Source organism: Mizuhopecten yessoensis, unplaced genomic scaffold, assembly GCF_002113885.1.
Source record: "Mizuhopecten yessoensis strain PY_sf001 unplaced genomic scaffold, ASM211388v2 scaffold6135_2, whole genome shotgun sequence".
Taxonomy (NCBI): Eukaryota; Metazoa; Mollusca; class Bivalvia; order Pectinida; family Pectinidae; genus Mizuhopecten; species Mizuhopecten yessoensis.
Genome location: NW_018406398.1, coordinates 7,501 through 24,465, shown reverse-complemented (window position 1 = coordinate 24,465; position 16,965 = coordinate 7,501). Strand labels below are relative to the sequence as shown.

The window sequence follows — 16,965 nt, the reverse complement described above, 5'->3', positions numbered from 1 at the left end:
TGAATCAGACTATGTTTAAATACTTGACTCAAAATACAAACACTTTTATATTGTAGAAGGACAGGGACCTGATCAAAGTCGATGACACCAGAGATCATTTCAGCTCTCCACGAGATGACTCTGAACATGTACCAGACATCAGTATAGTAATGCCAGAAGAAACCTTTCTGGCTCTTCAGTTTTTCTGCTGTGGATATGGATCAATGGATCAACAAGCTGTATGTTACAGAGGCGGCATGCTTCAGGTATCTTGCAATAAAAAGAGTGAAAAGAAGGTCATACAAACTTGCATTGAATCCAAGTTGAACCACATAGAGATAATGAACAAAGATGATGTCTCCTTCAGTCCAGCTGAGGAACCAAAAGTCAAAGGAACTATCGAACAAATTCACAAGTCTGTTGTTGGAGTTTTCTGCTATCAACTTAAAAAAGATGAACACAGCATGATCCATTTAATGACTCAATCCTACAGTCAGCTACAGACAACAAAGCACAAGATCTCATTGGGATTAGGCAGGATAAAGCAGACAGAAACACGGAGAAATAGGCTGTTTGACAACACACCACTTCAGCAAAACAAAGGGGACGGCACTTCAACAGATAGACACAGATTTAGTCAGTCATTCACTGCGAGCCAGTCATCATGGAAAACTCAATCTACGGCTGGTTATGGTAGTGTTAGTCCTAAAGACTTCACTACACCAGAAGGACTGTTAATACAAGTTTATCCTGGCAGTATCCTTCATCTTGACGTGGACTGTATTGTAAACGCTGCCAATGGCGATTTACAACATGGAGGGGGAGTGGCCTATGTGATATCTAATGCGGCTGGTTACGACTTTGAGCGGGAGAGTAGGGAGTACATATATAACCATGGACCCCTGAGAGTTGGAGAGGTGTGTACTACCACTGCTGGTAACCTGAAGTACAAGGGTGTTATTCATGCTGTCGGGCCAAGGTGGAATGACTATAGTCAGGACCAGAAGCAAACATGTTTGGCAGATTTACAGACTGCTGTCAAGAACAGTTTGGAGGAGGCAGACTTCCAAAAATACAAGGCTCTAGCAATACCTGCTATCAGTTCAGGTAACTCTATTTATACTGTACAGATGTAAAGATTATTAATGAACTCAAAATGAAATATAAGTCTGAAATATTAGATATTTATTAGATTTATTCTTACTTGTGCATGACCTGATAGGAACACTTCCCCATTTTATTTTGTCCTGTTACAGAGCAATTATTTTGAATTAGAACTTTATAGAACTTCTATGACCCTTTTTTTTTGGTCACCTGAGCTTTAGCTCAAGTGACCTATTGCTATCCGTCTTCGTCCGTCGTCCGTTAACATTTTACTTTTTCAACTTGAGCTGAAAAACTGGCAAAGGGATTTCATTAATATTTCATGGGAAGGTTACTGGCATCTCCCTGACCAAATGTTGTTATTTTTGGGGTCGATCAGAAATCCAATATGGCCGACACGGCTGCCATTTTGAAAAACTATTTCAAACTTAAAGTCAAGTTCTGCTGGGCCGATTGAACTGAAACTTTGCAGGAATGATCGACTCATGGGCCTGACAAAGTGTTGTTATTTTTCAGGTTGATCAGAAATCCAATATGGCCGACATGGCCGCCATTTTGAAAAACTATTTCAAGCTTAAAGTCAAGTTCTGCAGGGCCGATTGAACTGAAACTTTGTAGGAATTATCGACTCATGGTCCTGACAAAGTGTTGTTATTTTTCAGGTTGATCAGAAATCCAATATGGCCGACATGGCCGCCATTTTGAAAAACTATTTCAAGCTTAAAGTCAAGTTCTGCAGGGCCGATTGAACTGAAACTTTGTAGGAATTATCGACTCATGGTCTTGACAAAGTGTTGTTATTTTTCGGGTTGATCAGAAATCCAATATGGCCGCCACAACTGCCTTGTGAAAAACTATTTCAAACTTAAAGTCAAGTTCTGCTGGGCCGATTGAACTGAAACTTTGCAGGAATGATCGACTCATGGGCCTGACAAAGTGTTGTTATTTTTCAGGTTGATCAGAAATCCAATATGGCCGACATGGCCGCCATTTTGAAAAACTATTTCAAACTTAAAGTCAAGTTCTGCTGGGCCGATTGAACTGAAACTTTGCAGGAATGATCGACTCATGGGCCTGACAAAGTGTTGTTATTTTTCAGGTTGATCAGAAATCCAATATTGCCGACATGGCCACCATTTTGAAAAACTATTTCAAACTTAAAGTCAAGTTCTGCAGGGCCGATTGAACTGAAACTTTGTAGGAATTATCGACTCATGGTCTTGACAAAGTGTTGTTATTTTTCGGATCGATCAGAAATCCAATATGGCCGACACGGACGCCATTTTGAAAAACTATTTTGTTCTCAAATTGGTACATATTTCAACTACAAAAATAAATACTGTAGGACTCAGGTGACCGTTTAGGCCTATGGGCCTCTTGTTTTAAATATAACCTCAAGATTTAAAGGCATGATTGGGAAAAATCAACATGTTGTTGGGTACATTGTGATAATTAAGGCATACAAAGGATAATTTGTTATTGAACCATGCATAGCATAAAAATTCATTGAAAGAGAAAAAGGAGCAAGTTCTAATATTTTTAACTAAATCATTGATTATCGCGATCCCCTTACTGAACTAATTTCTATAGAAAATGTCATTATTTCCAATTGTTATATTTTTGTTATACCATATGGGTGTCTTAAATAAGTAATAATCCTCCTTTCTATACATTTCTTCTTTAGTGCTTAGTCTATGTCATGCATTTAAAACATCCTTCAGAAGGATGTTTTAAAGGCATCCGGCATCCGTCAACTTTTCCTAAAAATTGCTACTAGTCATAAACCACTTAGTAGATTTTGACCAAATTTGGTCAGAAGCATTCTGAGGGGAAGGGGAACAAATTTTGTTTGAATGGTGGGTCTGGCCCCCTGGGGCCTGAGGGGCGGGGCCCAATAGGGGAAATATAGCAAATTCTTTAAAATCCTTCTTCTTCTGTAGGAATGAAAGGATTTGTTCCATATTTGGTCTGAAGCATCCTTGGGGGAAGGGGAACCAATTTTGTATAACCTTGGGTCTGGCCCCCCAGAGGCCTGAGCGGCGGGGCCCAATATTGGGATCATAGCAAATTCTTTAAAATCCCTCTTATTCGGATTTGTTCCATATTTGGTCTGAAGCATCCTTCCGTGAAAAAGAACCAATTTTGTATAAACAAGGGGTCTGGCCCCCCAGGGACCTAAGGGGCGGGGCCAGAAGGGGGCAATTGCGCTATATTGATTTAAGCGACTTCTTCTCTGGAACTAAGGGATGGATATCAACCACATTTGACTGGAAGCATTCGTCGGTAGTGGAGATTCAAAATTGTACCAATGGTTGGGCTGACCCCCCAGGGGGCTGAGAGGCAGGTCCAAAAGTGAACAGTTTGTCTACATTGCTATTAACAACTTTTTCTGTAGAATTATGCCATTGATATCGATCATATTTGGTCAGAAGCATTCATGGAAGGCAGGGATTCAAAATTGTACAAATGGTTTAGGGTCTGGCCCCACCCTTTGAGACATAGATCCTGGGTCATAACTTTGAAACGGTTGAGATCGCCACCCCAGAACTACATATACAAATGCTTGGCATAAAGAGACGAAAGTAGTCATGGTATTAGAATAGACCCTGGGGTCTGACCGAACCGCTAGGGGCCTAGATTCTTAGTCACAGCTTGGAAACAGTTCAGATCCCCACCCTTTAACCATGCATATATATAATTGCTGAGTATAAAGAGATGAATGCACATTTGCTTCCAGGATGGCCTTGGGGTCTGCCCCACCTTTGGAGACTTAACCCCTGGGTCATAACTGCGAAATGGTTAAGATCCCCACCCCAAAAGTATATATACAATTGTTGGGCATAAAGAGACGAATGCAGTCATGATATTAGAACTGACTCCAGGGTCTGCCCCACCCTTGCAGACTTAACCCCTGGGTCTTAATTTTGAAACGGTTTAGTTCCCCACCTCAAGACTATAAATACAAATGCTTGACAAAAAGAGACTAATGCAGTCATGATATTAGAATTGATCCTGGGTCTGGCCACAACCCTACGGATCTAGTTTCTGAGTCACAGCTTGGAAACAGTTGAGATCCCCACCCCATAACCATACATTAAATTGCTGGGCATAAACAATCTAATACAGACATACTACAAGAATTTGCATTGGGGTCTGGCATATTCCCTTGGATCTCATTCGGAGAATATTTTGCCATGATTGATTACATATCCAGGTGAGCGTTACAGGCCCTCTGGGCCTCTTGTTTATTTTTAGCTCACCTGCCTGCAAGTGAGCTTATGCCATGGCGCGGCGTCTGGCGTCAATATTTTAAACAACTTCTTCTCAATAACCAATAGGCCTAGGGTGATGATATTTGGCCAGTAGCAGAATGTTATTGAGTGCTGCCAAATTTGTTCAAATGAATTACCTTCACTCATATTCAAGGTCACAGGGGTCAAATATGTTTAAAACCTTTAAACAACTTCTTCCCAATAACCAAGAGGCCTATGATAATGATATTTGGCCAGTAACATGCTGGGATGAAGGGCTACCAAGTTTGTTCAAATGAATGACCTTTACTTATATTCAAGGTTACAGTGGTCAAATATGTTTAAAACCTTTAAATAACTTTTCCTGAATAACCAAGAGGCCAAGGGTGATGATATTTTGCCATTAACATGCATGGATAAAGGACTATCAAGTTTGTTTAAATGAATGACCTTCGCCCATATTCAAGGTCAAAGGGGTCAATATATGTTTAAATCTTTAAATGACTTGTTCTGTATATCCAAAGGTCCAGGGTAATGATATTTTGCCAGAAGCATGCTGGGTTGGAAGACTATAAAATCTGTTCAACCTAATGTCCCTGTTCGACATTCAAGGTCACAGGCATCATATGTTTAAATCTTTTAATAGGTTCTTATGAATCAAACACTGATATTCTGCCTGTAGCTGTATTTAGTTCACTTTTAAGATTACAAGTGTGAGATTAATACCAGGAGAGCAATTCAGGCCCATTGGGCCTCTTGTTCATATTTCTAAGGGTTAGAGATGCCTCTTTTAGTATTAGTAATCCTTCTAAACTTTCAGCTTCTACTATATTCAATTTTGGCGCATCAAAATCTAAGAAGTCATCTAAAGTCATTTCTATAATTTCGTTATCAACAGTGGAGTATAATTTTTCATCAAAATGTTTTTACTTCTTTTAAAATATCATCTTGTTTTGTTATCAATTCTCCATTTTCCCTTTGCAGCTTTGGAATATTTTTGATGTAAAATTTCTTCTTTCTAAACTGAAAAATAATTTGTTGGTATTTCTCCTTCATCTATCCATAAAGCTTTTGCTTGAATTATACTTCCCTTCACCCTATGGGTTCTAATATTTTCTAATTCCTTCTTTTTCCTATCCAACTCTTCCAAATTTATATCATTCTGATTTTCAAACTTCTGAATTTCATCTATTAGGTTATTTTCTCTGAAGTTTATTTACTTATTATTAATGTAAATCTGTATCAGGAATATTGTTGATAAATTCAGGATTATATATGGGGATACAGTATTGATCTTTTATAGTTGCTATAGTATTATTGAAAAGGTTAAGATATTCCCGGTCATGCAACAAAGAGTTATTAAATTTCCATAATCCTTTACCTTTTTTGAATTGGCTAAACTTAAATGTAATTTTTGCCAAGGAATGGTCAGATCTATAGTCTGAATCAACATTATACATTGTATTACTTTGAATTAAACTTCCAGATACTAAAACAAAATCAAGCCTAGCTTGTTTTATTGAACTACTTCTTCGCCATGTGTATCTTTTTGTATTAGTATGTATTGCTTTCTAAAAATATCAACTAGATCTAAATTCTCTATTGTTTCTAAAAACACTTTCCCTAGCCTTCGTAGTGTCAATTTGTTTGTAATTCTTATCGTAATCTAGATCAGGATTAAGAACCAAATTGAAGTCGTGACATATTATACAATTGTCATTTTTAAAGTGATGAAAAGTTTTCTCAATGTTTTCAAAGAAAGCTGGACTATCAGAGTTAGGACCATAAATAATTATCAAAGTAAGTTTTCCCCCCTCAATTTTTAGCTCACCTGTCCGAAGGGCTAGTGAGCTTATGCCATGGCGCGGTGGCCATCGCCAATGGCCGTCGGCGTCCGTCAACTTTTCCTTTTAACGACTTCGCCTGAAGAATGGACAGGCCTAGAGTCATGATATTTGGTTGATGTCTTCGTTGGTAGGAGCCTGACAAAGTTTGAGAATGAAAATGACCTTGACCTACTTTCAAGGTCACAGGGGTCAAATATGTCAAAATCTTAAATCGAATTCTTCTGAAGAACTAAATGGTATAGAATCTTCATATTTGGCTGGTAGCTTCCTGGGATGGAGCCGGACAAAGTTTGAGAATGAAAATGACCTTGACATACTACCAGGTCACAGCTGTCAATTATGTCAAACACTTTTAACGACTTCTTCTGAAGAACGAAAAGGTATAGAACCTTCATATTTGGCTGTTGGCTTCATGAGATAAAGCCCAACAAAGTTTGAAAATGAAAATGACCTTGACGTACTTTCAAGGTCACAGCAGTCAAATATGTCAAACGCTTCAACAACTTTTTCTGATGAACTAAAAGGTATAGAATCTTCATATTTGGCTGGTGGCTTCCTTGGATGGAGCCCAACAAAGTTTTAAATTAAAATGACCTTGACATACTTTCAAGGTCACAGCGGTCAAATATGTAAAACACTTCAAACGACTTCTTCTGAAGAATTTAAAGGTATAGAATCTTCATATTTCGCTGGTGGCTTCCTTGGATGGAGCCCAATAAAGATTGAGAATGCAATTAACCTTGACTTACCTTCAAGGTCACAGCGGTCAAATATGTCAAACGCTTCAAACGACTTCTTCTGAAGAACTAAAAGGTACAGAATCTTTATATTTTGCTGTTGGCTTCCTGAGATAGACCCAGACAAAGTTTGAGAATGAAAATGACCTTGACCTACTTTCAAGGTCACAGCGGTCAAATATGTCAAACACTCCAAACAACTTCTTCTGAAAAACTGAACGGTATAAAATCTTCATATTTGGTTGATGGCTTCCTGGGATGGAGCCCAACATAATTTGAAAATGACCTTGACATATTTTCAAGGTCACAGCGGTCAAATATGTCAAACGCTTCAAACGACTTCTTCTGAAGAATTAAAAGGTATAGAATCTTCATATTTCGCTGTTGGCTTCCTTGGATGGAGCCCAATAAAGTTTGAGAATGATATTGACCTTGACTTACTTTCAAGGTCACAGCGGTCAAATATGTAAAAACTCTTTCAACGACTCCTTCTGAAGAACTAAAAGGTGTAGAATCTTTATATTTGGCTGTTGGCTTCCTGAGATAGATCCCTACAAAGTTTGAGAATGAAAATGACCTTGACCTTCTTTCAGGGTCACAGGTATCAAATATGTCAAAAACATCAAACGGCTTCTTCTGAATAATCAAAAGCATAAAATTATAATATTTCACTGGTGGCGTCCTGGGATAGAGCTCACCAAAGTTTGCGAATGAAAATGACCTCAACATACCTTAAAGGACAGAGATCAACAGCATTTTAAAGGATTTGTTCTTAAGAACCAAATAGAATGGATTCATAAGATTTGGCTGGTAGCTTTTTGGAATAGAGCTAACAATGTATGAGAAGGAAAATTACATTGACCTACACACAAGGTCACAGGGAAAAATATGTCAATTAACTTCTGAAGAAAAACCAAAAAGCATAGAATCTTATAAAAATATTTGGCTGGTAGTTTCAACAGATGGGGCCAACAAAGTTTGCGAGGGAAATATTTGTAGTGCAATATAATATTGAATGAGAATATTTTGCTATGACTGCTTAAATATTCAGGTGAGCTATACAGGCCTTCTGGGCCTCTTGTTAAATCCAGTGCCAAAAAGTTCCCTGTCAAATCCTTCTTTTCTTTCAGTACCTTCACTTCAAAGTTGTTATTTATCAAAACTACTACCCCTCTAGAATTAGATTTAAAAGAATTAAAATAACAATCAAAGCCCAATTCATTCCATATTAGATCCGATGCCGACTTTATAGTGCTATCTCACTGAAATACCATGTGGAAGGCACCTAGCAAAGCATTATTTCATACCAACAGATAGTTTATAGTACATTAACATCAAATTTGTTACTCAGTACAGTTGTAGTAATTAAACAAAGATCACATACTAACCACCATTTAATCCTCACACAGGTATATTTGGGGTGCCAAAGGAACTCTGTACCCAAGAGTACTACCGAGCAGTAAAGGAGTACAGTAAATCAAGACGGAGTCACTCGACCTTGACCGAGGTACACTTCATTGACAAGGACACACAGATGTGTAAACTGATACAGACGACCTTCACCAAATGTTTTGCTGGAAATGCTGGGTCAAGTAGCTTTGGAGCTGGCACTGGAGGTAGAAACAATTTCTCATCGGCTTTTATGTCTCTGTGGAATACTACCCCAGTTTTACAAAGGTCCAGCAGTGAATCTGCGAATGGAGATGGATCGTCTGTATACCCAGCAAGTCCACCCTTCATAGATCAACATAGAAACTTTCAACGTTCACCATCCCGTGGCCAACGTTTTAAGTATCAGATAGGGAATAATTGGACTGTACACATCGTCCATGGAAATATTGTGGAGATTGAGGCTGACGCCATTGTCAGTCCCGAGAATGTCCAGTGTGACAGTACAGGAAGTATTGCCAGGGAAATCGCTCGAGTAGCTGGACAAGTGTATGTAGATAATGACCAGTCAGAGCTAAGACTTCATCAAAGAAAACTGAAGCTGACGGAGGAACTTGACACTTTAGCGGGTCGATCTCACTTTAAGTATGTGTTACATGTGGTTGCACCTAAATGGGATGTCACTGCCGTCGCAGACCAGAGTAGTTACTGGGAGAACCTTGAAAAATCTTACAACAACATCTTCTCAAAGTTAGTTGAGAAACATCTGGATATTACATCTTTAGCATTACCAATTCTTGGAATTGGTAAGAAAGCATATTTCTTATTATTTCTAACTTAATCCAGGATCAATATAAGATATAAGGTCTTTCGGTATGTTTTAAGATTATTTTTGTGGAATTCTTTTCTTTACCATTTCACAGTAACCTTGTTTAAGTCTCAATTTTCACAAAATAAGTCATGGTACAAACATATGCAATTGTGTACTTTGTTATAGTTTGTTAATCAAAGTCTCTAATGTACATATTTATAGTATTTTTTTGTCAACAAATTTATACAATTTGAATTAATACAAATGTTGTGACCTTTGAAATTACAATGTTTCTCACATTTTAGATCATATTGAAATAGCTGACAAATTTTAACTCAAGCTTCTTTTGAATTCACAGAAAAACATACATTCATATTTCTCTTGAAATGTTCCCAGCCTGTGTGTTAAATTTCTGATACATACATACTATTAAAGATACAGTTAATATAAGTCAGTACCCAGTGAGCTTTAATGAGGTCCATGGGCTTCTTGCTAGTTACCTCTACTAAATTGGTTCAGTCACTACATGGACTATATCAATTCATTTATTTATTATAATTCTGTCAGAAATTTTGACAGGACATATTATGGTATGGGAAATTGAAGCATCCATCAATCATAACTTGCTTAAGTATCATTTAATTTTGATTAAACTTTATATGCATGTACATTATATGAACACCTAATCCAAAGGTCCAAGGTGTGCTAATTCAATACCGCCCCATCAGACATCTGTCTATTCATCCGTCTGTCCATCAACAATATCTCTGAATGACTTCTTCTCTTAAACCACTGGAGGTCTGAGGGACAAAGCCAAAAAGCCATATTGCTTTAAGCGAATTCTTCTCTGGAACTAAGAGAAGAATATCAACTAAATTTGACTGGAATTGAAGTATATCATCGCATTTGGTTGGAAGCATTCTCTAGTTGTGGGGATTAAAAATTGTACACAATGGGAAGGGCTGACCAAGGGGCTGAAGGGTTAGGCCTCAAAGAGATTTTAACTTGGAAATGATTAATAACCCCACCCTATAACCATATATTCAATTTCTGAGTAAAAGACAAATACACATCTAGTTCCAGGATTGTTCACAGGTCTGGCTCCACCCATGGAGACTTGGTCAGAGAGTCATCATTTTGAAATGGTCGAGATCCCCACCCCATTTCCATATTTACAATTGCTAGGCATAAGGAGACAAACTCAATCATAGCATTAGAATTGACTGTGGGGTCTGGCCCCAGGCATGGAGACTTAGTTTCTTGGCCATAACTTGAAAACAGTTGAGATCCCCACCTGATAACCATATATATATACACTTGCTGTGCATGATGAGACAAACACAATCATGATATCAGAATTTTCCTAGGAGTCTAACCAAACCCACAGAGACTTAGTCCGTGGATCAATACTTTGAAATAGTTGAGTTTCCAACTGTATAGATACAATTGCTTGGCATACAGACATGAACATAACCATGATGTGGTCTGCCCACACCTCAAAAGACTTACTTCCTGGGTAACATCTTGGAAACAGTTGAGATCCCCCCCACCATAATTACTAAAAAAGGGATTGCTTGGCACAAAGAAACACAATCATGCTAACAGTGTCTGCCTTGGGTCTGCTCCCGTACAGAGGGACTTAATCCCCGATTGAAACTTATGAGACCTCCACCCAAAGTACCAAAAATTATAATAGCTGAGCATGAAGAATGGATAAGGCTTTGCCCCAGGGAATGGAACTATCCGTAGGAATTAATATGTGATATTTGCCATACAAAATGAGAATATGATGTTTACCATACCATTACTTAAATATCCAGGTGAGCAATACAGGCCCTCTAGGCCGCTTGTTTAAAAGTCTTAAAGGATACATGATCTATATTTATTCCTTCAGCTTATTTTGGTTAAGTACAGTATGTTTTCTTGACCTTTCACCACATTCCAGGAATAGTTCTCAACTTTACTGAGTTAAATTACACAGTACAAATTTTGTTTCTTTTCTTTACCTTTCCATATTTTCATACATCTAGTTACAATATTGCATCAGACGGATTTTAAGTATGTTATATTGGCAAAGGACGTGTGTATATTGTTATGCCCTATGACACTCTTGTTAAATTTAAAAAGTTGGAATATCTCTTGATATTCATATTTTGCTTGAAATATAAACATTCCTCTTATTAACAGAAAGAGTTAAGGAATTATCCTACTCCAATTTTAACTATCAGGAGAATAATGGTTAAGACCTTGTCCAAGAAGACACGGTATATCTGCAATGTTGATCTGGCCGTGATTCAAAAAGTAATTGTAACATCTTATATTTATTTTACCAACAGGTGCAGTTGAAAACAATGCTACTCCAATTAACATTATCTGCAGATTTATAGCCATCATTTGTAAAAGGTATGCAGAGAAGACTTCATCAAGGAAAACACTGTATTTCTGCAATGATGATATTGTAGCTGTACTTGCATTGAGGGATGCTTTTGGAAAAGACTTCAACAAAAGCAGTGATGGATCAGAGGATGACAAGAAGGGTCAGAGTGACACTGACATGGCTAGACTTGACCGAGGGGTAGGTTTGGAGGTTACAGAGAACTGCTGTATCTGTATAGACACTATGACTGAGCCTAAGAAGCTGTCGTGTGGTCACATGTTCTGTAGAGAGTGTATAGACCAGCAGTTTAAGTACAAGCCAGCCTGTCCCCAGTGTGGAGCTGTCCATGGGAAGATCACAGGGGACCAGCCACCGGAGATGATGACCATAACTACTACCAAGTTGCATGGGCCAGGTGGCTCCTTGCCAGGTTATAGTGGATGTGGTATCATCAACATCAGATATCACTTCCCTGCTGGGAAACAAGGCGTGAGTATGACTCAAACTGGAGAAATTTCTATTCTTTAGAGCTTTATTTAGGAAGTATAGATATTATAAAAATAGAAAACTGATTTTTAAATCTTGATATTGGAGCGGCATTACCGTATGGGTTAGCCTTTTCTATCTGTAAGTCTACCCATCTGTACATATTATGGTTAGATTTTGCATTTGACTCCTTTACCCTAATACTAAAAGTCCTAAACTTATTAAACTTCATATATATAGATACACATTGAGGAGTACTACACTTAAATGTTATTTTTAGGTCACTGCTACTCCTAGAGAGATAGTTAGGACTGTTGACTATTACTTCAGATAGGGAGTGAGTAACGACTATTGAATATTACTTCAGATAGGAATTAGTTTGATCTATTGACTATTACTTCTGTTAGGGAGTTAGTTAGGACTGTTGACTATTAACTCTGATAGGGAGTTAGTTATGTCTATTGACTATTATTAATTCTGATAGGGAGCTAGTTAGGACTTGAACTAGAACTTCTGATAGGGAGTTAGTTAGGACTTTTGAACATTAAATCTTGATAGGGAGTTAATTAAGACCATTGACTATAAGTTCTGATAGGAAGTTAATTATGTCTTTTGACTATTAGTTGTGATAGGGAGTTAGTTATGTCTATTAACTATTACTTCTGATAGGGAGTTAGTTTGGACTATTGACTATTACTTCTGATAGGGAGTTAGTTAGGACTATTGACTCTTACTTCTGATAGGGAGTTAGTTAGAACTGTTGACCATTACTTTTGATAGGGAGTTAGTTAGGACTTTTGACCATTAACTCTGATAGGGAGTTAGTTTGGACTATTGACTATTACTTCTGATAGGGAGTTAGTTAGGACTATTGACTCTTACTTCTGATAGGGAGTTAGTTAGAACTGTTGACTATTACTTCTGATAGGGAGTTAGTTAGGACTTTTGACCATTAATTCTGATAGGGAGTTAATTAGTTGGGGCTTTTGACCATTAACTCTGATAGGGAGTTAATTAAGACTATTGACTATTAGTTCTGATAGGGAGTTAAATAAGACTGTTGACTATTAGTTCTTATAGGAAATAGTTAGGATTGTTACCTGACTCTCTATATGAGAAGTGATAAAACAAGTTTTGACTATCTTCATAGTGAAAATAGCGTTATTCATATACAGCCATGAATTAGTCGAAACTATTTTCATGGGAAGCTCTCGAACTAACACACATTTCCTTAGCAAAGAACGTGCCCAAGCATGTATTTGATCTCGATTAAAGTGCTCAAGAAATATCAGAGCAGCTAGGGTTTACTGGAATTAGTTGGAAACAGATTCTTGTAATACCAAAAATGTAATAAAGACTGCGGTAAAAATTCTAACGGCATATTGCGATGTGAAGGAATCTCCATTGATGAACTTGTGTTGCATTTTGTCATGTGTATACAAATGTAGTCCATACAGATTATTGTAAGTAACAAAACAGTTAATTCATGCCCTTTAAGTCAATAGTCAAAACTGTTTTTCTCGAGGTGTTAGGACAAACCTGGTGAACTATTTCCCAAGGCCGTAAGTAAACTGTTGACTATTACTTCTGATAGGGAGTTAGTTAGGACTGTTGACTTATTCTGATAGAGAGTTAGCTAGGACTGTTGACTATTACTTCTTATAGGGAGTTAGTTAGAACTGTTGACTATTACTTCTGATAGGGAGTTAGTTAGGCCTGTTGACTTATTCTGATAGAGAGTTAGCTAGGACTGTTGACTATTACTTCTTATAGGCAGTTAGTTAGGACTGTTGACTATTACTTCTGATAGGGAGTTAGTTAGGCCTGTTGACTTATTCTGATAGAGAGTTAGCTAGGACTGTTGAATATTACTTCTTATAGGGAGTTAGTTAGGACTATTGACTTATTCTGATAAGGAGTTAGTTAGGACTGTTGCCTATTACTTCTGATAGGGAGTTGGTTAGGGCTGTTGACTTATTCTGAAAGGGAGTTAGTTAGGTATGTTGACTATTACTTCTGATAAGAAGTTAGTTAGGACTGTTGACTATTACTTCTGATAGGCAGTTAGTTAGGACTGTTGACTATTACTTCTGAAAGGGAGTTAGTTAGGTATGTTGACTATTACTTCTGATAAGAAGTTAGTTAGGACTGTTGACTATTACTTCTGATAGGCAGTTAGTTAGGACTGTTGACTATTACTTCTTATAGGCAGTTAGTTAGGACTGTTGACTTATTCTGATAGGGAGTTTGTTAGGACTGTTGACTATTACTTCTTATAGGGAGTTAGTTAGAACTGATGACTATTACTTCTTATAGGGAGTTAGTTAGGGCTATTGAAAAAGTTTGTACAACCCTGACAAAGTCATGCTTGTTCCTCAACTGCTTTCCTATGTTTGTAGCCAGATCATCCTACACCAGGTAAACACTACCAGGGTATCACCAGACCTGGGTTTCTTCCTGACAACGAGAAAGGTCGTCTTGTGGCCAAATTGTTAAAAATAGCCTTTGACCGGAGGTTGGTGTTCACCATTGGAAGCTCAAGGACAACTGGGAATGATTGGGTTGTGACCTGGAATGACATTCACCACAAAACAAGTATGGACGGGGGCCCAGAAGCGTAAGCTTACAATATCACATTGTAAAAAGTCTATGTATCTAATAAGTGATAGCTATACATTGAAGTTTAGCTTAATTAACGATAGATTCTGATTTGTTCTGGATATATTTCACTACTTAAATAATAGTGTTATGCTTTAATTTTAATATAACAGTTCTGAAATTCTGAAGCATTCTAATGATAAAGTGATGGATTTAAAAATATGTTTCAGACTTAGTTTGGGCTTATAATAGGTGGCTCCGTTAAGTCTAACTACCATAACATTTGATGCTATTAGACTAAGGATCCTCATACCTCTTCCAAGTCTTTACTTACATTGGAAGGTTTTTGTTTAAACGTGACTGTAGATTTGATAAATGCTTTGTAAAAGAAAAACCATACATACCTTGCAGGCCTTTTATGATAAAATAATGGATATGAAATAAAAAAAAAAATTAGCAAATTATGTTCCCTTTTTAAAACGTGTTTTCTATAGCTTTATTTAATTTTGTTTAAGGTATGGATACCCGGACCCAAGCTACCTAGATATGGTGTTGTATGATTTGAAAACCAAAGGAATCACAAAAAAGTCCCTCGATGAACCATGAGTGTGGAGCTCGTGGAAAATATTTAATTGTCTCCAAAAGCACAAGTGTAAATATTGGTTCATTCTGCCATACAATTGAAATATTTATTAACAGGAAAACCATTAAATCAACACAAATCATATACTTTTACATCAGAAAACTTCGAGAATTAGTAACGCAATATTTGATGCCAGGCTCTAGCGACGTCAATTTTGACCACAAGGCATGCGCCTACTTTCACAGGGGTCAAATATGTCAAAAACTTTTAACGACTTCTTCTGAAGAACTAAAAGGGATAGAATCTTTATATTTGGCTGGTAGCTTCCTGGGATAGTGCCTAACAAACTTTGAGAATGAAAATTAGTTTGACCTACTTTCAAGGTCACAGGGGTCAAATATGTCAAAAACTTTTAACGACTTCTTCTGAAGAACTAAAAGGGATAGAATCTTTATATTTGGCTGGTAGCTTCCTGGGATAGTGCCTAACAAACTTTGAGAATGAAAATTAGTTTGACCTACCTTCAAGGTCACAGGGGTCAAATATGTCAAAAACTTTTAACGACTTCTTCTGAAGAACTAGAAGGGATAGAATCTTTATATTTGGCTGGTAGCTTCCTGGGATAGTGCCTAACAAACTTTGAGAATGAAAATTAGTTTGACCTACCTTCAAGGTCACAGGGGTCAAATATGTCAAAAACTTTTAACGACTTCTTCTAAAGAACTAAAAGGGATAGAATCTTTATATTTGGCTGGTAGCTTCCTGGGATAGTGCCTAACAAACTTTGAGAATGAAAATTAGTTTAACCTACTTTCAAGGTCACAGGGGTCAAATATGTCAAATGCTTCCAACGACTTCTCCTGAAGAACTGAAAGGTATAGAATCTTTATATTTGGCTGGTGGCTTCCTTGAATAGAGCCCAACAAAGTTTGAGAATGAAAATTAGTTTGACCAGCTACTTTCAAGGTCACAGGAGTCAAATATGTCAAATGCTTCAAACGACTTCTTCTGAAGAACTGAAAGGTATAGAATCTTTATATTTGTTGATGGCTTCCTGGGATAGAGCCCAACAAAGTTTGAGGATGAAAATGACATTGACCTTCTTTCAAGATCACAGGGGTCAAATGTGTCAGACACTTCAAACAACTTCTTCTGAAGAACTGAAAGGTATAGAACCTTAATATTTGGCAGGTGGCTTCCTGGGGAAGAGCCAAACAAAGTTTGTGAATGAAAATGACCTTGACTTACTTTCAAGGTCACAGCAATCAAATATGTCAAATAGTTCAACCTACTTCTTCTGAAGAATTAAAAGGCATACAATTATAATATACAATATAGTGGCTTTGATGAATAGAGCTAACCAATTGGAAAAGGAATATGACATTGACCTACTTACAAGGTCACAGGGAAGTATATGTCAAGCAACTTCTGAAGAAGAATCGAAAAGCATAGAATCTTATAAGAATATTTTGCTGGTAGTTTTAACAGATGGAGCCAACAAAGTTTTCGAGGGAAATATTTTTAGTGCAATATAATATTTAATGAGAATATTTTGCTATGACTGCTTAAATATTCAGGTGAGCAATACAGGCCCTCTTGGGCCTCTTGTTGTTGTTGTGCTTTTGTAATTTGTGAAAGAGTTAAAGTTATATGCTACCTTATACATCATACCTCTGATTTATATTAAAGTTAAGTTTATATGGTACAAAACATAATACACCTATGATTTGTATTAAAGCTAAGGTTATGTGCTACATTAAATATTACCTGAATTCATGTAATTAATGTTCAAGTTAAGGTAAT

The 16,965-nt window shown here is 37.2% G+C and overlaps 1 protein-coding gene across 1 annotated transcript in view; it reads left to right on the top strand.

Moving 5' to 3' along the window:
- Window positions 1–15,465, top strand: part of LOC110451632 — a 28,735-nt gene extending 13,270 nt beyond the window's left edge. Inside the window, exons 9-13 of the mRNA XM_021499750.1 lie at window positions 57–1,086; window positions 8,328–9,113; window positions 11,455–11,984; window positions 14,381–14,598; window positions 15,095–15,465. Of these exons, the coding sequence (XP_021355425.1) occupies window positions 57–1,086; window positions 8,328–9,113; window positions 11,455–11,984; window positions 14,381–14,598; window positions 15,095–15,185 (2,655 nt within the window). The 3' untranslated portion in view covers window positions 15,186–15,465. The remainder of the gene's footprint in view (window positions 1–56; window positions 1,087–8,327; window positions 9,114–11,454; window positions 11,985–14,380; window positions 14,599–15,094) is intronic.
- The last annotated feature ends 1,500 nt before the right edge of the window (window positions 15,466–16,965 follow it).